The sequence below is a fragment of the Bidens hawaiensis genome, unplaced genomic scaffold (genome assembly GCF_021521415.1).
Source record: "Bidens hawaiensis isolate Kalapana, Puna unplaced genomic scaffold, B.hawaiensis_p1.1 tig00044715_1, whole genome shotgun sequence".
Classification (NCBI taxonomy): Eukaryota; Viridiplantae; Streptophyta; class Magnoliopsida; order Asterales; family Asteraceae; genus Bidens; species Bidens hawaiensis.
Genome location: NW_027497941.1, coordinates 131,116 through 156,191, shown reverse-complemented (window position 1 = coordinate 156,191; position 25,076 = coordinate 131,116). Strand labels below are relative to the sequence as shown.

General features: G+C 40.4%; 1 protein-coding gene across 1 annotated transcript; it reads right to left on the bottom strand.

Annotated features, from left to right (window-relative positions):
* Window positions 1-383: 383 nt before the first annotated feature.
* Window positions 384-23,145, bottom strand: LOC143595143 (uncharacterized). Its single transcript, XM_077074253.1, has 5 exons — window positions 23,040-23,145; window positions 22,629-22,829; window positions 22,209-22,502; window positions 2,006-2,026; window positions 384-555 (listed from the first exon to the last, which is right to left on the bottom strand). The coding sequence occupies exons 1-5, from the start codon at window positions 23,101-23,103 to the stop codon at window positions 461-463; spliced, it is 675 nt and encodes a 224-aa protein (XP_076930368.1). The 5' UTR covers window positions 23,104-23,145; the 3' UTR covers window positions 384-460.
* Between the last annotated feature and the right edge of the window lie 1,931 nt (window positions 23,146-25,076).

Genomic DNA, 25,076 nt, shown 5'->3' with positions numbered 1-25,076 from the left:
TATTAAAAACATATGCATGGAATCATAAGCGACTGATTACACATGCAACACTATTATACTTTTCGAAAACACTAAATATGTCAAGTACAGAGCGCTTTCCTTTTATTCATAATAATACTAATATAAGGCATTCTAGGTAAACATAATTAATTCATGTCTCGAATGATCAGGGGTGGGATCAAAGCTTTTTCGTTTCGAAACGTTCCCTAGTAAGTTGCAGGTGGACGCGGGGAGCGGGGAGGCGGTGGGAGGGTTGGTCGCGGGGGCGGTGAGCGGGGTGTGGAAGGGGCGGTGAGCGGTGGGGTGGACGGGGCGGTGAGCGGGGTGGTGGCGGAGGGGGCGAGCGAGGTGGTGGACGGGGAGGTGAGCGGGGTGGTGACGGGGCGAGCGGGGTGTTCGAGGGGGAGTTGAGACAGGTGGTGGTGGACGGGTGGTGAGACCCGTGGGGGAGTTGGCGGTCTCACTGGTGGGCGGGGGTTTGGAGTGGGAGGTGAAACAGGAGGAGGTGGGGGCGGCGAGCGGGGTGTTGGTGGGGAGGTGAGACCGGTGGTGGTGGTGGTGGAAGGGGCGGTGAGACTGGTGGTGAAGGGGGTGGCGTGGTGGCGGTGAGACAGGTGGTGGTGGGGCGGAGGGCGTGGTGTTGGTGGGGAGGTGATATTGGTGGTGGTGGGGGCGGTGAGACTGGAGGTTGTGGAGGAGGGGAGACGGGTGGTGGTGGTGGGGGAGGTGATACTGAGGTGGTGGAGGAGGGGAGACGGGTGTTGTGGTGGGGGCGAGACTGGTGGTGGTGGAGGAGGGAGACGGGTGGTGGATGGTGGCGGTGAGACTGGAGGTGGTAGAGGAGGGGAGACAGGTGGTGGAGGAGGCGGTGAGACAGGTGGTGGGCGTGGTGTTGGTGGGGGAGGGGAGACGGGTGGTGGAGGCGGCGGTGAGACAGGTGGTGGGGGAGGGGAGACGGGAGGTGGAGGCGGTTGTGAGACGGGTAGTGGAGGGGGCGGGGAGACCGGTGGTGGTGGGGGAGGGGAGACGGATGGTGGAGGTGGTGGTGAGACAGGTGGGGGCGGTGACACCGTAGGTGGTGGAGGAGGGGAGACGGGTGGTGGAGGTGGCGATGAGACAGGTGGTGGTGGGGGCGGAGGGCGTGGTGTTGGTGGGGGCGGTGAGACTGGAGGTGGTGGAGGAGGGGAGACGGGTGGTGGAGGTGGCGGTGAGACAGGTGGTGGTGGGGGCGGTGAGACTGGAGGTGGTGGAGGAGGGGAGACGGGTGGTGGAGGTGGCGGTGAGACAGGTGTTGGTAGGGGCGGAGGGCGTGGTGTTGGTGGGGAGGTGATACTGGTGGTGGTGGGGGCGGTGAGACAGGTGGTGGAGGTGGCGGTGAGACAGTGGTGGTGGGGGCGGTGAGGCTGAAAGTGGTGGAGGAGGTTAGACGGGTGGTGGAGGTGGCGGAGGGCGTGGGTTGGTGGGGAGGTGATACTGGTGGTGGTGGGGGGTGGTGAGACTGAGGTGGAGGAGGAGGGGAGACGGGTGGTGGAGGTGGCAGTGAGATAGGTGGTGGTGGGGCGGAGGGCGTGGTGTTGGTGAGGAGGAGAGACGGTGGTGGAGGCGGCGGTGAGACGGGTGGTGGTGGAGGGGAGACAGGTGGTGGAGATGTCGGTGAGATTGGTTGTGGTGGGGCGGAGGGCGTGGTGTTGGTGGGGGAGGAGAGACGGGTGGTGGTGGAGGATGGGAGACGGGTGGTGGAGGCGGCGGTGAGACGGGTGGTGGTCGAGGAGGGGAGACGGGTGGTGGAGGTGGCGGTGAGACAGGTGGTGGTGGGGGGGAAGGGCGTGGTGTTGGTGGGGGCGGCGAGACTAGGGTGGTGGAGGGGGCAAGACCGGTGGCGGTTGGGGCGGTGGTGAGACAGGTGGTGGTGGGGGCGGAGGGCGTGGTGTGGGTGGGGGCGGTGAGACCGGTGGTGGAGGGGGTGAGACAGTGGTGGTGGGGGCGGGGAGGACGGGTGGTGGAGGTGGCGGCGGGCGGGGTGTTGGTGGTGGAGGGGGCGAGACCGGTGGTTGATGGTGTGGCGGTGAGACTGGTGGTGGTGATGGCGGAGGGCGTGGTGTTGGTGGGGGAGGTGAGACTGGTGGTGGAGGTTGGCGGTGAGAGTGGGGGAGGTGGTGGCGGTGATAGTTGGGAACAACGATAAACGCATACGCATCTAATTTGGCCGTCACGCAAGAGACAAAGACCGTTGATCGCTTTTTGCCCTTGACAATTTTGGTTACACGTCCTTAGGTTGCATCTTCCCGTATACGTGTTGCTTACCCTCGTACATAGTAGACCGGCCTCTATTTCTGCAATCCAATTTAAACTAAACAAGTTAGTTTATTATACATATATTAAAAATCAAAAGTTACCACTCTTACAAAAATCACTATTCATCATTCTCTTCACTTTTATCATTCTTTTCACTTTTAGGAATGTAATATATACATAAAAAATGACACTTACTTTTCTTATTATAGTTAATTAATTTTATGTATAAGAGTCGATCATATAAGCACCTGAGATAGTGAGAGAGAAAAGAAGCAGGAATATTGCAGCCCGAAGAAATGATGGTTTGGTCATTTTAACAAACAACTCGTGATGAGTTGTGTGATTGGAATGAAACTAGAAATCCGGGAAGTATTTATAGGACAAACTTCATTATTACACGAATTTAAAGCTTAGACAAATAATATATACCGAAGTCAACACGTGCATGTGGTTTTGATATTGATTTAAATAATTTTTTTATCATACGAAGATCATGTCTAAGCAAAATAAACAATCAGTGCATAAATAAACATAAAATAGTTATAAAAAAACACAAAAATATAGGTAGTATGTATCAAGCTTTCACATTATCTTTTCTCTCACCGTCATTATAATTTTAACTAAATATCACATTTTTTAATTTAACTCTAAATTTTATTTAACCTACAATTGTTTTTTCATCTTACTTTTAGTCGGCAGGTTTCAAAAGTTTTGAAGTAAAACATGGTTTAGTTTGCGGTTTATACCAAAAACCAGCCGTATAAAAGGGGACCAAACCGTATGATTGATGGGTGTATATTGTGTTAGTTATCACTAATATTTATTTGTGTATTTAGATGTTGATTTAAAACTGTTAAAAGTGGCTTAAAAGCTTAAGATCTTTTTCATTTGTTCAACTTTGCATACTTTTGTATACGTAACCTATCTACTTTACTAAATAGAGAAATTATAAGATTACTTTTTATATAAGCTGCTTATGTTTATTATCACTATATATATTATGTAATGATAAAACTTGTCATAAAGGCCCATTAATCCTAAACTGTAAAACTAGATCGTTAGTAACGGTTCGGTTTGGTTTAGTTTTAAATTTCAATGGTTCGTTTTGCTTTACAGTAATAAAAAACCTTTTACTATGGTGTGGTCTCCGTTTGACCTAAAAATCGAACCGTAAACACCTCTAATATCAAGTTCTCTATCTCTATTTTTATCTCATTCACAAACAATTATAATATTATTTTTCCCTCTTTCTTATACTTTCAAAAAATTTTAAAGGTGATGATTAGTACAACTCTATACTCAAAGTATTATTATTTAATACTCTAAATTATACATATTAAATGAAGACAAAACCTGATGTAGATGTAAAATATAGAAAATATTTATATTTTGGAGATAGAGATTAGTACAGAAAAACTAAACTGATGTGAATACTTTAATTTTAAAAAATGCAGGCACTTACAACTTTTAGCACACTTCTCCTTTTATCTTTGATTCATTCAGGAGTTACTAAGATGCATCAAGATTTAAAAAGAGATTACTGGTGGCCAGGCATGAAGAACGATGTAGTAGATTATGTCAGTAAGTGCCTAACTTGCTTGCAAGTCAAGGCAGAGCACCAGAAACCTTATGGAAAGATGCAGCCTCTAGAGATACCATAATGGAAATGGAAACACATCACCATGGATTTCATAACTAAGCTACCCCGTACAGCTAAGCATCATGATACCATTTGGGTGATAATGGATCGTTTGACCAAAAGTGCTCACTTTCTGCCCATATGAGAGGCCATCTCGTCGGAAACGTTAGCAAATTTGTTCATAAAAGAGGTTGTGTCTAAGCATGGAGTACCATTATCGATCATGTCCGATAGAGATACTCGGTTTACTTCAAGATTTTGGAAGAAGTTCCATGAAGCTATGGGAACGAGATTGAACATCAGTACGGCGTATTATCCTCAAACCGATGGACAGTCTGAAAGGACGATCCAAACCCTTGAGGATATGCTACGTGCTTGCGTTCTAGATTTTGGAGGAAGCTGGGATGATCATCTGCATTTAGCAGAGTTCTCCTATAACAACAGCTACCATTCAAGTATTGTTATGCCACCGTTTGAGATGCTTTACGGTAGACGATGTAGAACCCCGGTATGTTGGGGAGATATTGGTCAGAAGGAGATGGGAAGTTTAGAAGTAGTTCAAGAAACATCTTCAAAGTTCGATCAGATTAAGGCAAGAATGAAAGCTGCTCAAGACAGACAAAAGTCTTATGCTGATAAGCGGCGACGACCGATTGAGTTTAACGTTGGTGACAATGTGATGCTTAAGGTCTCGCCTTGGAAAGGAATTATCCGTTTTAGAAAGAGGGGGAAGTTGAGTCCGAGGTACATTGGACCGTTTAAAATTATAGATCGTGTAGGTGAAGTAGCTTATAAGCTGGATTTGCCAGAAGAGTTAGAAGGAATTCATTCAACTTTCCATGTTTCTCATCTGAGAAAATGTCTAGCTGATGACACGTCTCACGTGCCATTAATGGACATTGAGGTTGATGAACAGTTGAATTACATCGAGCAACCGATTGAGATAGTTGACCGCAAGGAAAAACAACTCCGTCACAAGGTTATACCTTTAGTGAAAATGATATGGAAGCATCGCAAGGGTTCGGATGCTACTTGGGAAGCTGAGGATGAGATGCGCAAGTTTTACCAGAATTTGTTTATGTAATATTTAGGTTTCGGGGACGAAACCTCTTTAAGGAGGGAAGACCTGTAACATCCTACTTTTGATTATAATAATAAAATAAATGTCGTTTATTTTATATCGTGTCGTTTATCGGTTTAGATAATAAACTGTACATGGTTGGGCTTGGGCTTTAGAAGATAGAATAAAAGATGGAATGGGCCTTAGGTCCATGGGCTTAAGGGAGTATAAATACCCCTTAAACCCTAATCCTTCCCATTTTATCCATCTCTACACCATAGCCTACACCTTGGAAAACACACACAAACACTATCGTTTAACCCGAACCAAGATCCGAAGGCGAAAACTCGAGCTTGTTGGTGCTAGATCGTTGTGAAGAACCAAAACAACATCAAAGACCAGCTCGTGTTCGTAGTTCACTCGTTTAAGGTACGTTTATAACTAGGAATAGTTCATTTAGGTCCGGATTCATTTAGATAATCACAAATCTGTTTTAGTGTGTTGAAAACGAATCTAACCAAACAAATATCACTGAAATTGGTTAGCATCTGATAGGTTAATTGTTAACCTAAGAACCCGTAACCTATTTGCCTAAATCGCACCCCTTAAACATTGATGTTTGGCCGATTCGATGGTTAGGGTTTGTTGGCGCTGGAATTCCGAGTTCATTGATACCCAAATCGGGATGTTTCGTTAAGATTTGAGGGTTTAATTGCAGATTTGGTTTAGGTTGACTGTGGGTGTTCTTGACGATTTTGACTTTGACCCCATGAGTCAAAGTCTGGATAAGATTGTGCAATTCGTGAAAATATGGTAGCGAATTGATTATCCCAGTTCGTTACGATCAGATAACGAATTAGTTCACGAATTCGCTATGACAAAACAACGAATCAGTTCACCCATTCGTTATACCTAAATAACGAACCAGACAGTGAACCAGATAACGAACCAGGTGATTCGTTACTCGCTAATTCGTTAAGAATAAGGTAACGAATCAGGGCTTGTTCAGATAACGAATTGGAGTGACGAATCAGATGTTGATCAGACGACGAATCAGTTAACGAACTAGATTGTGATGTAACGAATTGGCTAACGAATTAGGCTTAATTCGTTATGGCGAAGAGATAGCGAATTAAATAATAAATTAAAATCCTAATGGAAAATGTGTTAAGACAGTTAATGGAAATATAATTTTTCCAAGCTGACCTGGCAGCTCGACCCCAGCCAGGGGCTCTGCCCCTTGGACCCTGCTAGGGGCTGCCGCCCCTAAACCCCGCTGCCAGGGGCGCTGCCCCCGTACCCCCGTCCGTTGAGGGTTATAGTTAGACTAGAGACGCAATATGGGTAGTGATAGATAATTGATACGTGTAATTGTTATACAGTTAGTCGTGCACAGCTCAAGAAGGGGATTACCATAAACGGTGAACGTAACCGCATTCAGGTGAGTTTCTAGCCCCATTTCCTTGTTATGTTTTCGGGGCTGTGTGCATACTCAATGTGATAGTTAATACACTTACCTTAAATGGTAAGTGTATGCCATGTATTATTATTATTATGTTATGTATGTATATCTTAAATGTAAATTGAAAGCTTGTCGGTACGTTAACGATCTTCGGATATTGCACGTGTTGACAAGGGAGGTATGTTTATGATAGATGAATGTGTATGATAGATATATGTACAACATATGAATACGTATGAATGATTAAAGAAAGTATGTATGTTATGGGCATGTACAGACAATATGTACGAAGATGAAGAAAGAGGGATCAGACCCTAATAATATCTGAGATAGAAAAGAAATGGATCAGACCCTAATAATATCTGAGATAGAGAAGTAAAAAGGGATCAGACCCTAATAATATATGAGATAGACAAGAAAGGGATCAGACCCTAATAATATCTAAGATAGACAAAGGGAAGAGGGATCAGACCTTAATAATATCTGAGATAGAAAAGGAAGGGATCGAACCCTAATATTATCCGAGATAGAAAAGGACAGTAATTTATATAGTATGAAAGTAATAAAATATGAACGTATGTAATGGAAGTAAATTAGTTTAGTGACGATTATGTGTCTTCGGATGCATAATCGAAGGTAAATGTATGTATGGTATAATGTGTGATTAACTAGAACTCACTCAGCGTAGCTGACTTTTAGTATGCACGCAGGTTAACAGATTGAAACAGCTGGTTTGAGATGGACACATGGCAGGTTTGAAGAGGCTGGCATCTGAAGATTTGTCGTGATGTTTTGATATTATCATTTATGTTATGTTTTAAAGACAAGTTAAGAATGTGTGTAATGAATGGATGAATATTATTATTATTCCGCGAAAGATTTAATTAACTCTGATATTTAGAACTGTGTTTATGAATAAATCCAACATCAAATGTAGGGCACCGGTAACGGGGCCTTACAGTACGTGATTAATAGGTTCAAACACCCGCTGCATCGCGCGGGCACCCGTCTAGTGTATATATATATATACTAGTTTTTATCCCCGTATTACGGGGATTGTTTTATATTTTTGTTTTAATTTTTATTTATTTTTTGACTTTATATTTTTTTATTGTATGAAAGTTAATAATATACTTATGGTTTGATGATAAATTGTTTCACAAATAAATGAGATGTTATAACCCGATTTAAAAGCTATATGGTTTTGATGAGACCCAAGACCCATTTATTTTTTTATTATAAAATTGTTTTTTTTAATTATAAATAATATTTATAAAAGTTAATAATATACTTATGGTTTGATGAGACCCACGACCCATTTATTTTTTTACTATAAAATTGGTTTTTTAATTTAAATAATATATATATATATATATATATATATATATATATATATCTTTTTAAAATAAATAAGTTATTAATTTTTAGTATATCCTATTTTATAGGATTTTTACATCAATAATTTGGTTAGAATAATTTTTTATTTAATGAGATGTTATAACCCGTTTAAGGAATATCTGGGTTTGGTAAGACCCATATCCATGAATTCGGGTCAAATGCATGAGAAGCCTCCATTTAAAAATCAAGCAAATATGGAGACTCCAAAAAAAGGGGGAGCGACCATATCGCGACACGTAGGATTTTTATGTTTTCGTTTATATATATTATAGATTAGGGGAGGTTTATAGTAAAAAGAAGTAGTTTCCTAGGAAGACTAGGAATAAGTCATAGTCATTGGATCATGTTAATCAATTGTTGAGATTTAAAATTACTAAAAACCAACATAGTTTCCTATAATTACTCTTTCACCACTATAACCGACATAGTTTCTTAGAATTCTTCTTTCACCATAGGTTGAAATGCCACTTGTCAAAAATCTATTTGTTCTTATCATTCTTACGAAACTATTTCTTTTTATTTGAACTCTTTTCTATAGGATCATGATCATGAGAGAACTTTTTTAAAATTGAGAACTATGAGAACTATTTTGAACCACAAAAAACCCAAAAATAAAAAAAAAATCACAAAATAAAAAAAAACACAAAAATGAAAAAAAGTAAAAAAGCCAAAATTCTTAATTTAACATCCCGGTTTCATAAAAAAAACTCGGTTTAGCCAAATTATATACACATATGTATAATATATACATAGAAAAGGGTTCAAATAAAAAGAAGTTGTTTCCTAGGAATGGTAAGAACCAATAGAATTTTGACATTTAACATTAAAACCTATGGTGAAAAAATAATTATAGGAAACTATGTCGGTTATAATGGTGAAAGAGTAATTATAGGAAACTATAACGTTTTTTGGTAATTTTAAATCTCAACCATTGATTGATATGATCCAATGGCTATGATTTATTCTTAGTCTTCCTAGGAAATTACTTATTTTTAAGATAACCCTCCCCTATATACATATATGTACATTTACATGATTTTTTTACACACAAGTGTATAATTTAATATAAATGATAGTATATATATATGTATATTACGTAACTAAAGATTAAATAAAATTATACATGTGTGTATAATACGACGTTTTTTTTATTTATTTTTTTAATGAAACCGGAATGAAATATAAGAATATTGGTTTTTTTACTTTTTAAAAATTTTTGTTATTTTTTGTTTTATGATTTTTTTTAAATATTTTTTAAAGGTGTTTTAGTGGTCAAAAATGGTTCTCAAAGTTCTCAATTTGCAAAGGGTTCTCTTAGGATCCTTACCATATATATATATATATATATATATATATATATATATATATATATATAAAAGAGTTCAAATGAAAATAAATAGTTTCCTAAGAATGATAAGAACCAATAGATTTTTGACAAGTGGCATTACAACATATGGTGAAAGAACAATTCTAAGAAACTATGTCGGTTATAGTAGTGAAAGAGTAATTCTAGGAAACTATGACGGTTTTTGGTAATTTTAAATCTCAACCATTGATTGACATGATCCAATGGCTATGATTTATTCCTAGTCTTCCTAGGAAACTACTTCTTTTTAGTATAACCCTTTTCTATATATATATATATATATATAGAAAAGGGTTCAAATAAAAAGAAGTTGTTTCCTAGGAATGATAAGAACCAGTAGAGTTTTGACATTTGGCAGGCATTACAACATATGGTGAAAGAACAATTCTAAGAAACTATGTCGGTTATAGTAGTGAAAGAGTAATTTTAGGAAACTATGACGGTTTTTGGTAATTTTAAATCTCAACCATTGATTGACATGATCCAATGGCTATGATTTATTCCTAGTCTTCCTAGGAAACTACTTCTTTTTAGTATAACCATTTTCTATATATATATATATAAAAGGGTTCAAATAAAAAGAAGTTGTTTCCTAGGAATGATAAGAACCAGTAGAGTTTTGACATTTGGCATTAAAACCTATGGTGAAAGAACATTTATAGGAAACTATGTCGGTTATAATGGTGAAAAGGTTATTGTAGGAAACTATGACAATTGTGGGTCGTTTTAAATCTCAACCATTAATTGATATGATCCAATGGCTAAAAATTATTCATATTCTTCTTAGAAAACTACTTGTTTTTAGGATAACCCTCCTCTCTCTCTCTCTATATATATATATATGGGAGTGTTATTCTAAAAATAAGTAGTTTTCCAAGAAGACTAAGAATATATTTTAGTCATTAGATCATGTTAATCAATGGCTAAGATTTAAAATTACCAAAACCACCATAGTTTCCTAGAATTACTCTTTCACCACTATAACCGACATAATTTCCTAAAATTGTTCTTTCACCAAAATTTGTAATGCCATATGTCAAAATATTGTTGCTTCCTACCATTATTAGGAAACTCCTTATTTTTATTAGAAACCCTTTTCTATATATATATATATATATATGTTGAGTATTAAACAATTCATGCAGAGATGTACAATTTTAGCACATACGATCTTAACTAATCGTTGCCATGCTCATTTGCATCGAAGCCAAAAAACATACATCGATCATATGACTTTAGTTGCAAGACACGGACAACTTCGCTACAAGTATTGGTAATTCCACACCACATCCCTTTAACGGGCAAGCTATTTAATATTCTCTCATCATCACTGTTGAGACATCATTTAAGAACTTTTAGATCGAAAAATAAACTTGACGTCCGAACTAAATGAAGGCTAGAACTTGAGATTGTTTGCTACGTACGAACCCGTCTTGCAAGGCCCCTAACAATATCTTGGGGTGTCATCTACGGCCAACCTATCCTTCCTGCTTACGATTATGAGAAATGCAAGCACTTACGAAGTCTTAATTAATTGTGATATGATTTCCTAAAGATATGTATGAGTAGCCACATCATCCTATCTTATTTTTTTAGCAGTACTGGAGTAGCCATACCTGACACCTTAAGCACATGCTAAACATATCAGATCTTCAAAATTTTGATACATCATACTATCTTTTTTTTACCGACAAATCAATACACTTTTTACTCTACTTCTAAACTACACTCTTTTTTACGACCATACAACTTGAACCCTCACCCTCGTAAAGACAAAGTCTTGTTTCACTTCTTGGTTCCGATTTGCCGAAGACCCTTAGTATAGAAATTTACACTATCTATCATTGAAAATAAATTACATTAAAATTTAGTTTGTAAAGATATACGTACATGTGCAGTAAAAACATCTAATACTATTGAATTATAAAGTTGACTTTTAAATTTTGAAGTTATGAAAGTTGAATCATAACTTCAAGTTAATAAGCATATAATGAAATACTATGCGTCTTTAAGGAAATAAAGCTCTACAAAGTAAGTAATTAATGTTTACAGCAAGGCCGTAGGGCTGTAAACGAACCAAACGAACACAAAAAATGCCTTATTCATGTTCATTTGTTAAAGAAATAATGTGTTAACGAATGGTTCACGAACACTTACCGAACGAGATTTTATATTTGTGTTCGTTCATTAAGGAAATGAATGTGTTCACGAACACAAATAAAATCGGCAAAGCCTAGAGATTGAGACCGATGTATTCATCAATGTGTACAATGAAAGCCTGTAAATTAACTTTAAACGAACACGAACACTTAATCGAACAAATATTTATGTTCATGTTCGTTTACTTAAAAAATAAACATTTGTGTTCATTTATATTCATTTGTTTAAAATTTAAACGAACATAACTAAACAAAGATAAACAAACATAAATGAACATATATACACACATGTAAATGAACACAAACAAATATAAACGTACATAAATGAAAACACTTACAAGAACACAAATTAACAAATATAAAATCTAATTATGTAACTTTTGTTAGCCAACAAATTAATAAATGAAAGTAAAATTACACTAACTTATAATTAACTTGTTTGAGTTCCCCGTGTTACAGGGTTTTATTTAAGTTTTTGTTTTTAATCGTTTTGCTATCTTATACGTTGTAATAATTTGTTTAATTTTTAATGTTGTTTTGTTTTGATGTAATTCGTATATATTAGTTTATTATGTTCGTTATATTTTTTAACGTTTGGACTTTTCAATTGAGATACGTATGTTTTTTAGATTTTAACGAACGAACATAAACGAACACGAACATGTTGATTTTTAAACAAACAAATATGAACACAAATATTTGTTTTATAAAGGGGGGGGGGGTGATGTGGTGACGATGGTGGTTGATTCATGAGAGGGGATATTAACGAAGTTAGCCGGTTTTGGAGAGGATAGATCGACGCAGAGAAAATGTTAAAGAGAGAAATTAAATTAGGGTTTAATGATGAAATGGTTTCACGAATAAATGAGATGTTATAACCCGTTTAAGGGCTATCCGGGTTTGGTGATACCCATGACCCTTGAAAATGATTGTTTGTTGATTAAGGATTATTTCACAAGTAAATGAGATGTTGGTTTAAGGCGCTATCCAGGTTTGGTGAAACACATGACCGACAAAAACTATTGGTGAGACACGGACTCATTTAAGGATTAGCCTGGTTTGGTGATACCTATATCCGCGAATTCGAGTAAAATGCATAAGAAGTCTCAAATCACAAATCAAATAATCTAGTGGCTTGAGAGGGTGTGAGAAGCAAACAGAGAGTGACACGCAAGATTTTTTGATAGACATTTATACCGATGGATTGATGTAATTTCGAAACCTAATTATATATTAAGTGGGTTAACCTAATTTTTTGATAGACAACTCAATTTTATATCTTTTTTAAAATTCTCTAGTATAAGTAATATTTTTTTTATTTATAAGATGTATATAACTATATAAAAATGTAAGCCAGTTGTGAATATAAGAGATCATAGTTTGTTGAATTTTATTTAGTAGCTCGATGAATTTTGGTTTGAAGTTTAAGAAATATTCTATAAAAATCATAAATCTTGATTTTCCGAAACAACTATGGTTAATTATGAAATGTTCAAACTGTAAAATTTTGATGCATGTTCAAATGGGTTAACCATAAAATTTTGGTGCATATGGATGCGTATTCAAATGTCTAAACAACCATATGATTTTTTCATAGGCTTAGAAGAATAGTTCTAGCCGAGAGTCTGATGCCTCCAGAACCATGGTTCTTTACAATAAAAATAATCAAACAAATAATAATAGTAATAGTAATAATCTGCCCGGCCGATACAAGATCTTGTTTGATATGAGCCTAGCACAATTTAGCCCACATTAACCTCCATTGCAGCCCATGAGAATGCTATTGTAAATTGAGACAAAGTCCAATAACTTTGATCACTCCATGACTTCATTAAGCCCTACCTAGAGGTGCAGACACAAACCGGTTACTAACCGGTCTAATCTTAACCAGTTGCTAACTGATCCTAACCTCGGTTTATATTATTGATTTATAAACCGGTTAACCGATTTTTTAATTATTATTTTATTAAAAATTGGGTCTTTTCCGGTTATTAACTGGTCAAAACTGTTTCTTAACCGGTCAAAACAGGTTACTAGCCGACTCGAAAAACTGGTCTAACCGGTTAATTCCCGAAAAAAAACCCGGTTAGCATATTAACCGGCTAATGATTAACCGGTTAACCGATTTGTGCCCCTTTAGCCCTCCATAGAAAACTTGTTTTCGATATATATAGATAGTTCAAATAAGAATTAGGAGTTTCATAGGAATGGTAAGAACCAATAAATTTTTGACATTTGGTATTACAAATTATGATGAAAGAAAAATTATAGGAAATTATGTCGGTTATGTTGATGAAAGATTAATTCTAAGAAACTATGTCGTTATTAGTATTTTAAATCCCAACCAATGATTAACATGATCCAATAGCTATGATTTATTCCTAGTCTTCCTAGAAAACTACTTATTTTTAGGATAAACGTCCTATATATATAGAGAGAGAGAGAGAGAAAATGGTTCAAATAAGAAGAAAGAGTTTCATAAGATTTTTGACGAGTGACATTACAACCTATGGTGAAAGAACACTTCTAAAAAACTATGTCGGTTTTTAGTAATTTTAAATATTAACCATTGATTAACATGATCCAATTGCTATGATGTATTCTTAGTCTTCATATGAAACTACTTCTTTTTAGTATAACCCTCCCATATATATATATATATATAGGGTAGAGATACTGTACACTAATGCCTTAACGTACGATAGGTACGCGAGACGCTTAAAGGCAAAAAATAAAGGCAAAAGTACCAAACGCTCAAAAAACGCTCAACCAAACCCTAAAACGCTTAGTCAAAAACCTAAAACGCTAAAAAACGGTTTTCGTGATAAAAGGTGAAAACTGATTGATTAACCATTTTAAAACTGTTTTTTTTTTCGGTGAACCAATGATTAATTGAATATGTGTTGACGATTCCGAGATGTTTGGATGTGATTTCATGGATCGACTTCGTGAAAAAATGGATTCGCGTACCTATTGTACGTTAAGGTATTATTGTATTAGATTTTTTCTATATCTAACTATCTATATAATTGTCTATCATAAAATCATAGGTGTCGCTCTTAGGTTGTTCCCCCCATTCTGTAGAGCCATCAGATTGCTTGATTTATAAATGGAGGTTTCTCATGCATTTGACCCGAATTTGTGGGTATGGGTCTCACCAAACTCGGATAGTCTTTAAATGGGTTATAACATTTCATTTAATTGAAAAACTATTTCATAAACAAACAATAATTTTCACGGGTCATGGGTCTCACCAAACCCGGATAACCCTTAAACGGATTATAACATCTCATTTATTTGTGAAATAACCCATTAATTATCAAAGAATAATTTTCACATGTTATGTGTCTTACCAAACTCTAATAGCCATCAAATGAATTATAAGATCTCATTTATTGATAAACACTTCCATTATCAAACCCTAATTTAATTTATTTGTTTTACATATTCTTTGTTACTGGTCTATCATCTCCATCGTCGGTTAATTTCTAATACTACCCACCATCGTCAGCTAAATCAACGGCTCTTTTTTCATTAGACAAATATTTGTGTTCATGTTTGTACATTTAAAAAAATCAAAATGCTCGTGTTCGTTTATGTTTGTTCGTTAATAAACTAAAAAACCTAAACATCTCAATTGATAAAACCCAAGCGTTAAAAAAATACAAGGAAAATACAATAACAAACTAATATATATGTATTAAATTAAAACAAAACTACGTTAAAAAATAAAATAATCATCATAAAATAACAAAACGATTAAAAACAATACTTTAAAAAAACTCCCGTAGCACGGGAGGATCAAACTAGTATATCTATATATATATTAAAAAAAATTATGATCACAATCAAAACCTTCATAATGATTTATGAAAATTACTTAAGAGTTATAATCAAATTCATGACATGGTTTAATGAGTCTAAACCAAAACAATTATCTGATTAGTAACAAAATTAATTTGTTAGCATTAGTCCCAAAGATTCAACGTACATATATCTACTAGATTCACCAAGTTTAGCAATATTCATTTTACATTTATTCATAATCATACAAGGTATTCTAGTACTCACGCACTTAATTAATGGTTGTTTCGGATGATCAAAAAATTTGATGAAAAACTTCTTCGTTTGAAACTAGTGAGTTACAGGCGGTCGACGTGGTGGTGAGCGTCGTGGCGGCAGCGAGCGTCGTGGTGGCGGCGGAGGTGAGCGTCGTGGCGGCGGGGGCGGTGAGCGTCGTGGCGGCGGGGGCGGTGAGCGTCGTGGCGGCGGGGCGGTGTGCGACGTGGCGGCGGTGGGCGTCGTGGGGGAGGCAGCGGTTGGCGTCGTGGGGGCGGCGGCAGTTGACGCCGCGGTGGAGTTGGCGGCGGTTGGCGTCGTGGCAGCTTGGGCGGTGAGCGATGTGGAGGGAGGGGCGGCGTGCGCCGTGGCGGCTTGGGTGGTGAACTATGTGGCGGCGGGGGAGGTGAGCGTCGTGGCGGTGGGGGTGGTGAGCGAGGCGGCGCAGGCGGTGAGCAGGCTGGTGGGCGAGGTGAGCGTGGAGGCAGTGGGGGTGGGGGCGGGGGCGGTGGTGGAAGAGATGAGCCAGGTGATGGTGGCGGAGGAGATGTGCTTGGTGGTTTTGATGGTGGAGGAGATGTAGCTGGTGGTTCTAGTGGTGGAGGAGATTTGCCCGGTGGTTTTGGCGCAGGTGCAGGTTCTGATGGTGGAGATGTGCCCGGTGGTGGTGACGGAGGAGATGAGACTGGTGGTGGTGAAGTCGATGGTGAAGGAGATGTGCTCGGTGGATCTGGTGGCGGAGACGCGCTTGGTGGTTCTGGTGCAGGTGTTGGTGGTGTTGGTTCTGGTTGCGGAGGAGATATATCTGGTGGTGTAGGTGCTGTTGGTGTTGGTTCTGGTTGCGGAGGAGATGGTGTAGGTGCGGGTGGTGTTGGTTCTGGTTGCGGAGGAGATGTATCTGGTGGTGAAGGTGCTGGTGGTGTTGGTTCTGGTTGCGGAGGAGTTGTACCCGGTGGTTCTGGTGCGGGTGTTGGTTCTGGTGTTGGTGGTGTTTGTTCTAGTGGTGTTGGTTCTGGTTGCGGAGGGGATGTACCTGGTGGTGGTTCTAGTGAAGGTGATGGTTCTAATGGCGGAGGAGATGTACCCGGTGGTTCTGGTGGAGGTGTTGGTTCTGTTTCTGGTGGCGCAGGAGATGTGCCTGGTGGTTCTGGGACAGGTGTTGGTTCTGGTACTGGTTCCAGTTCTGGCGGAGGAGATGTGCCCGGTGGTTCCAGTTGGACCCGCAAGACTCACCTCAAAGAGGGACGTCTGCGCAGTTGAACCCGCAAGACTCACCTTCAAGAGGGACGTCTGCGCAAAGGCTAAATTCGCAACTCACATTGAAGAGAGACGTCTGCGCAGAAACCAACTGGATCCGCAGGATCCACCATGCTCAGAGACGTGACGTCCTTACGCGCAGTACGCAAGCTGTTTCCGCAGGAAAAGCCTCCCAATGGTCGACGTACTCCGCCTGTTCCCGCAGCAACGGATACTAGCCATCAGGGAAGGCTACCCGCGCAGCAAGGCTACACGCACAAGGCACTTAACTCTTAAATAATTCAGTAATGTCACCTGAATAAGGAGTGAGCAAGCCGGGAACACTCCCGCACAAAGCCGGGAAAACTCCCGCCCAAATGAGCCAGTCCGTACGATACTGGAGGATCTTTTGTACTGTACCTGACGAGGTATGGACAAAAGATCTGACCAAGGATACGACAGCTCACTGACAACAGTATGACGAGCAGCACGCTCTTGTACTGTATGTCACTATTAGCCGCTGCCTACTCGCCAACCTGTCGGAGGACGTGCATAGCCTGCAGTTGGTGGAACAGGAATAGTACACAGCCGGCCTGGTCACTATCAGCCGCTGCCTACCCACCAACCACCAGCATGGCATGTGCGTAGCCCACAGTTGGCAGAACAGGAACACTATTCAGCCGGCTGTACCTGCTTGGAAACCTACCTTCGGCTATAAATACTCCAACACCTTGGAATGGTATCATCTTATCTCATATCTTATCTGGATATATTACCTGATATCTGCTCTAGTCATTCTCTTAATATACACTTATATTCAAGAGCAATCTAGTCTGATTCTCACGCCGGAGGGTGGTCACAAGGAGGCACCTCCCCCCCCCCCCTTCTCAGTGACGAGCTCACGGTGTCTGTTTTGCAGGTTATCAGAAGAACCATCTTCGCCGGATCTAACCCCTCGTGGGAAACATCTACTTAACCCCCAGATTATCCGTAATCTGCCCGGGGTCGATTAGTGTTTCTTCAAAGATGGTCATGATTTATATCAAGTAATTAAATATTTAACGTAAGTAAATAAGTAATATTAATCATGCTTTTATTTACATTAATCGTAAATTCGTAATACATCTTCTTTTTTTCTAATCTTATTGTTAGTTTAATTTCATCGTGTAGCTCGTTTTAACTATATGAGTAGATAAATTAAAAATAACGAAAAATGTCTCAGTAATAAAATGTCTTGTTCGTGCTAATGGTTGATATTATGAAAAAGGCAAATCCGATGCGGAAGTAGGTCGTTTTCAAGGTGGGAGATTTAGTTTGGATTCTGAACGTTATACGGAAGCCCAATTTGGTAAGTCAAGCGATGAGCCGATTGTTCTTTTCGTATTGTCTAGATGAATAATGATAACGCATACAAGGTGAATCTCTTACGTTTAATATTGCCGACAAGAGTGCTGTTGAACTAAATGGGGAAGCTTTCCTTATAGCCGTTGAGAACGTTGCCCGAGCATCAGGTATTCAGGTTTACATCGATTTGAATACTGAGGCGACTAACTCTAGATCTCGAGCCTGAGGGCGTCCTGGTGGAGTCGGGTTTAATTAAACCGGCGCTAATTTGGAGTAATAAGACAATATCTCTCCTATTCTAAAATTTACGTTGTTATCTTGGGTGGTTTTGAATTATTTATTTTTCCATTATGTTGGGATTTTTGGCTTTAGTACTAATTTTATTTTGATACAATGAATTGTTGAATTTTGGTTTGAAAATAAGTGTTGATATCTAACGGTAAAACTATGAAAAATTTTTAAAATCTTGATACTGCATAGAACCCAAATAATTAAGAAAATATATCTGTGAGGGATTTAGTTGTTAAACAATGCTTCAAATATATATCAAAATCTTGATATTTACGCTTTCAAATTATTAATTTGAGTGTTTTTACTTTAAAACATCGGTAACGATTCTGACATGTGTGTTACTTAAAAAGATTTGAATGATATTTAGTTATTGATGTTTTCAAATTGTTTTTCCATCAAATATGGATTAACACCTGTTCAAGCCTGTAACCCCCCAGCGGTGGTGTGACGACGATGTTAATAGTATTCGTTGTTCCAGTGCGTTTGTCATGGTGGTGGTGGTTGTGAATTTGGATATGTTAGGGGTAGGGTTAGAATTTTTGTTAGGAGTGTAAAACACAATGAAATGAAAGAAAATACTATCTTAAAACACGATGAAGAAAAACCATTATATATACTCCTAGCACTACATATTTTGTGTTGTAAGTTCCACACATATAATCTTAGTCATCTATTATAAAATCTAATAGTTATGATTACTTCTAAGCTTTTTCTACAAAAAAAAAAAATCATACTTTCTACTAATAATAATAATAATAATAATAATAATAATAATAATAAAAGCGACAGTCATATGCAAAGTGGATGGTATATAGACATCAGGTGTCTCATGATTTATTTTTCAAAATAGGGACGTAACTTGTATCCGCCTCTTCACCACATGAACAATTACAAACAAACGATACTTAACTCTATGTTTTTTAATTATGTGGGTCTATTATATTTGGGGTATTTAGTTTTGTTTATTTTTTTTAAAAATAAGGGTTTTTCAGCTACTTACGTGTAGTTAATAGAATAGGCTAACGCCCGTTCATTGCATGGAACAATGGTGTTATGTTTGTATAAATAGTTGAACTAAACTTGAAATTTCCTTAAGTTGTGGATAATTGTGTAAACAGTAAATCGCAGAGACCATTCATATAATTAGTTGAAGTAAAACAAAAAAAACAAAACAAAACAGATAGATATACGGCATAAAAATTGTATTCAAATCGTTCTTAAAGTTTCCGTCTATGACTTGTCGTTTTCTGTTAAATTTAAAACAATCGCTAAAAAGAATTACAGTATATTATATAAGACTTAAATATCCTAAAGTGTATGTTTCAATAATCACGGCGTTCTTGTCCGTGTCACACCAAGGGCTAGCAATCAATAATACGATGCAATATTACGTTGATTGTCTAATATTTATGAGTTTTCTAGAATTTATAGTTTTGAGTTCATTCTGTTTTTAAATGAAAAGCATAATTAATAGATAAGGACAATGCATGCATGGTTGGAAGATATATTTTCTTAACGACAATGAATAAATCCTGGCTCGGGTATAGGGCAATGTGGACGACCGGCTGGGCACTTAATTTTTGGGGCACAATTTATATCTTTATAATTTTATGAAAAAGAAATATGTATATTTAATGTTTTACTCTAATTATACAATAACCAGGTTGGTTTAGTGGTATTCTGGGTTATTGGTGGCAAATAAACAACCTCATATACGCCTGCAATCACAGACAACGATTAGTAATCTAAGACCATCATCTTCTATTTCAGAGAAAATATGTCGCCCGAAGGTCTAATGTGAAAAACGAAATTTGGATTTTTTTTTTCACTGGTCGCTCACACTTGACAAAATGGGTAACTTCCATATATCTAGAAAGAACAAGAACTATACAGCATAAGCATCAAAACATAACGTGAAAACGTTTAATTGGCTATAGGATTTCAAATTTATTAACGAGGAAACAAATTATATTATTAAAAACATATGCATGGAATCATAAGCGACTGATTACACATGCAACACTATTATACTTTTCGAAAACACTAAATATGTCAAGTACAGAGCGCTTTCCTTTTATTCATAATAATACTAATATAAGGCATTCTAGGTAAACATAATTAATTCATGTCTCGAATGATCAGGGGTGGGATCAAAGCTTTTTCGTTTCGAAACGTTCCCTAGTAAGTTGCAGGTGGACGCGGGGAGCGGGGAGGCGGTGGGAGGGTTGGTCGCGGGGGCGGTGAGCGGGGTGGTGGACGGGGCGGTGAGCGGGGTGGTGGACGGGGCGGTGAGCGGGGTGGTGGCGGAGGGGGCGAGCGAGGTGGTGGACGGGGAGGTGAGCGGGGTGGTGGACGGGGCGAGCGGGGTGTTCGAGGGGGAGTTGAGACAGGTGGTGGTGGACGGGGTGGTGAGACCCGTGGGGGAGTTGGCGGTCTCACTGGTGGTGGGGTCGGTGGGCGGGGTGTTGGAGTGGGAGGTGAAACAGGAGGAGGTGGGGGCGGCGAGCGGGGTGTTGGTGGGGGAGGTGAGACCGGTGGTGGTGGTGGTGGAAGGGGCGGTGAGACTGGTGGTGGAGGGGGTGGCGGTGGCGGTGAGACAGGTGGTGGTGGGGGCGGAGGGCGTGGTGTTGGTGGGGGAGGTGATATTGGTGGTGGTGGGGGCGGTGAGACTGGAGGTTGTGGAGGAGGGGAGACGGGTGGTGGTGGTGGGGGAGGTGATACTGGAGGTGGTGGAGGAGGGGAGACGGGTGGTTGTGGTGGGGGCGAGACTGGTGGTGGTGGAGGAGGGGAGACGGGTGGTGGAGGTGGCGGTGAGACTGGAGGTGGTAGAGGAGGGGAGACAGGTGGTGGAGGAGGCGGTGAGACAGGTGGTGGGCGTGGTGTTGGTGGGGGAGGGGAGACGGGTGGTGGAGGCGGCGGTGAGACAGGTGGTGGGGGAGGGGAGACGGGAGGTGGAGGCGGTTGTGAGACGGGTGGTGGAGGGGGCGGGGAGACCGGTGGTGGTGGGGGAGGGGAGACGGACGGTGGAGGTGGTGGTGAGACAGGTGGGGGCGGTGACACCGTAGGTGGTGGAGGAGGGGAGACGGGTGGTGGAGGTGGCGATGAGACAGGTGGTGGTGGGGGCGGAGGGCGTGGTGTTGGTGGGGGCGGTGAGACTGGAGGTGGTGGAGGAGGGGAGACGGGTGGTGGAGGTGGCGGTGAGACAGGTGGTGGTGGGGGCGGTGATACTGGAGGTGGTGGAGGAGGGGAGACGGGTGGTGGAGGTGGCGGTGAGACAGGTGTTGGTGGGGGCGGAGGGCGTGGTGTTGGTGGGGGAGGTGATACTGGTGGTGGTGGGGGCGGTGAGACAGGTGGTGGAGGTGGCGGTGAGACTGAAGGTGGTGGAGGAGGTGAGACGGGTGGTGGAGGTGGCGGAGGGCGTGGTGTTGGTGGGGGAGGTGATACAGGTGGTGGTGGGGGTGGTGAGACTGGAGGTGGAGGGGGTGAGACAGGTGGTGGTGGGGGCGGGGAGACGGGTGGTGGAGGTGGCGGTGAGACAGGTGGTGGTGGGGGCGGTGAGACTGGAGGTGGTGGAGGAGGGGAGACGGGTGGTGGAGGTGTTGGTGAGACAGGTGGTGGTGGGGGCGGTGGTGAGACAAGTGGTGGTGGGGGCGGAGGGCGTGGTGTGGGAGGGGGCGGTGAGACCGGTGGTGGAGGGGGTGAGACAGGTGGTGGTGGGGGCGGGGAGACGGGTGGTGGAGGTGGCGGTGAGACAGGTGGTGGTGGGGGCGGTGAGACTGGAGGTGGTGGAGGAGGGGAGACGGGTGGTGGAGGTGGCGGTGAGACAGGTGTTGGTGGGGGCGGAGGGCGTGGTGTTGGTGGGGGAGATGATACTGGTGGTGGTGGGGGCGGTGAGACAGGTGGTGGAGGTGGCGGTGAGAGAGGTGGTGGTGGGGGCGGTGAGACTGAAGGTGGTGGAGGAGGTGAGACGGGTGGTGGAGGTGGCGGAGGGCGTGGTGTTGGTGGGGGAGGTGATACTGGTGGTGGTGGGGGTGGTGAGACTGGAGGTGGAGGAGGAGGGGAGACGGGTGGTGGAGGTGGCGGTGAGACAGGTGGTGGTGGGGGCGGAGGGCGTGGTGTGGGTGGGGGCGGTGAGACCGGTGGTGGAGGGGGTGAGACAGGTGGTGGTGGGGGCGGGGAGACGGGTGGTGGAGGTGGCGGCGGGCGGGGTGTTGGTGGTGGAGGGGGCGAGACCGGTGGTTGAGGGGGTGGCGGTGAGACTGGTGGTGTTGATGGCGGAGGGCGTGGTGTTGGTGGGGGAGGTGAGACTGGTGGTGGAGGTGGCGGTGAGAGTGGGGGAGGTGGTGGCGGTGATAGTTGGGAACAACGATAAACGCATACGCATCTAATTTGGCCTTCACGCAAGAGACAAAGACCGTTGATCGCTTTTTGCCCTTGACAATTTTGGTTACACGTCCTTAGGTTGCATCTTCCCGTATACGTGTTGCTTACCCTCGTACATAGTAGACCGGCCTCTATTTCTGCAATCCAATTTAAACTAAACAAGTTAGTTTATTATACATATATTAAAAATCAAAAGTTACCACTCTTACAAAAATCACTATTCATCATTCTCTTCACTTTTATCATTCTTTTCACTTTTAGGAATGTTATATATACATAAAAAATGACATTTACTTTTCTTATTATAGTTAATTAATTTTATATATAAGAGTCGATCATATAAGCACCTGAGATAGTGAGAGAGAAAAGAAGCAGGAATATTGCAGCCCGAAGAAATGATGGTTTGGTCATTTTAACAAACAACTCGTGATGAGTTGTGTGATTGGAATGAAACTAGAAATCCGGGAAGTATTTATAGGACAAACTTCATTATTACACGAATTTAAAGCTTAGACAAATAATATATACCGAAGTCAACACGTGCATGTGGTTTTAATATTGATTTAAATAATTTTTTTATCATACGAAGATCATGTCTAAGCAAAATAAACAATCAGTGCATAAATAAACATAAAATAGTTATAAAAAACACAAAAATATAGGTAGTATGTATCAAGCTTTCACATTATCTTTTCTCTCACCGTCATTATAATTTTAACTAAATATCACATTTTTTAATTTAACTCTAAATTTTATTTAACCTACAATTGTTTTTTCATCTTACTTTTAGTCGGCAGGTTTCAAAAGTTTTGAAGTAAAACATGGTTTGGTTTGCGGTTTATACCAAAAACCAGCCGTATAAAAGGGGACCAAACCGTATGATTGATGGGTGTATATTGTGTTAGTTATCACTAATATTTATTTGTGTATTTAGATGTTGTTGATTTAAAACTGTTAAAAGTGGCTTAAAAGCTTAAGATCTTTTTCATTTGTTCAACTTTGCATACTTTTGTATACGTAACCTATCTACTTTACTAACTAGAGAAATTATAAGATTACTTTTTATATAAGCTGCTTATGTTTATTATCACTATATATATTATGTAATGATAAAACTTGTCATAAAGGCCCATTAATCCTAAACTGTAAAACTAGATCGTTAGTAACGGTTCGGTTTGGTTTAGTTTTAAATTTCAATGGTTCGTTTTGCTTTACAGTAATAAAAAACCTTTTACTATGGTGTGGTCTCCGTTTGACCTAAAAATCGAACCGTAAACACCTCTAATATCAAGTTCTCTATCTCTATTTTTATCTCATTCACAAACAATTATAATATTATTTTTCCCTCTTTCTTATACTTTCAAAAAATTTTAAAGGTGATGATTAGTACAACTCTATACTCAAAGTATTATTATTTAATAAACTCTAAATTATACATATTAAATGAAGACAAAACCTGATGTAGATGTAAAATATAGAAAATATTTATATTTTGGAGATAGAGATTAGTACAGAAAAACTAAACTGATGTGAATACTTTAATTTTAAAAAATGCAGGCATTTACAACTTTTAGCACACTTCTCCTTTTATCTTTGATTCATCCAGGAGTTACTAAGATGCATCAAGATTTAAAAAGAGATTACTGGTGGCCAGGCATGAAGAACGATGTAGTAGGTTATGTCAGTAAGTGCCTAACTTGCTTGCAAGTCAAGGCAGAGCACCAGAAACCTTATGGAAAGATGCAGCCTCTAGAGATACCATAATGGAAATGGGAACACATCACCATGGATTTCATAACTAAGCTACCCCGTACAGCTAAGCATCATGATACCATTTGGGTGATAATGGATCGTTTGACCAAAAGTGCTCACTTTCTGCCCATATGAGAGGCCATCTCGTCGGAAACGTTAGCAAATTTGTTCATAAAAGAGGTTGTGTCTAAGCATGGAGTACCATTATCGATCATGTCCGATAGAGATACTCGGTTTACTTCAAGATTTTGGAAGAAGTTCCATGAAGCTATGGGAACGAGATTGAACATCAGTACGGCGTATTATCCTCAAACCGATGGACAGTCTGAAAGGACGATCCAAACCCTTGAGGATATGCTACGTGCTTGCGTTCTAGATTTTGGAGGAAGCTGGGATGATCATCTGCATTTAGCAGAGTTCTCCTATAACAACAGCTACCATTCAAGTATTGTTATGCCACCGTTTGAGATGCTTTACGGTAGACGATGTAGAACCCCGGTATGTTGGGGAGATATTGGTCAGAAGGAGATGGGAAGTTTAGAAGTGGTTCAAGAAACATCTTCAAAGTTCGATCAGATTAAGGCAAGAATGAAAGCTGCTCAAGACAGACAAAAGTCTTATGCTGATAAGCG

What these genes read in the sequence shown, in the direction of transcription:
- LOC143595143 (XM_077074253.1), bottom strand. Translation starts at nt 23,103, where the DNA reads ATGACCAAACCATCATTTCTTCGGGCTGCAATATTCCTGCTTCTTTTC. An exon ending in TTTCTCTCTCACTATCTCAG is followed by an intron (nt 22,830 to 23,039) that starts GTGCTTATATGA and finishes ATTGGATTGCAG; the next exon opens with AAATAGAGGCCGGTCTACTA. An exon ending in TCCCCCACTCTCACCGCCAC is followed by an intron (nt 22,503 to 22,628) that starts CTCCACCACCAG and finishes GCCCGCCGCCAC; the next exon opens with CTCCACCACCCGTCTCCCCG.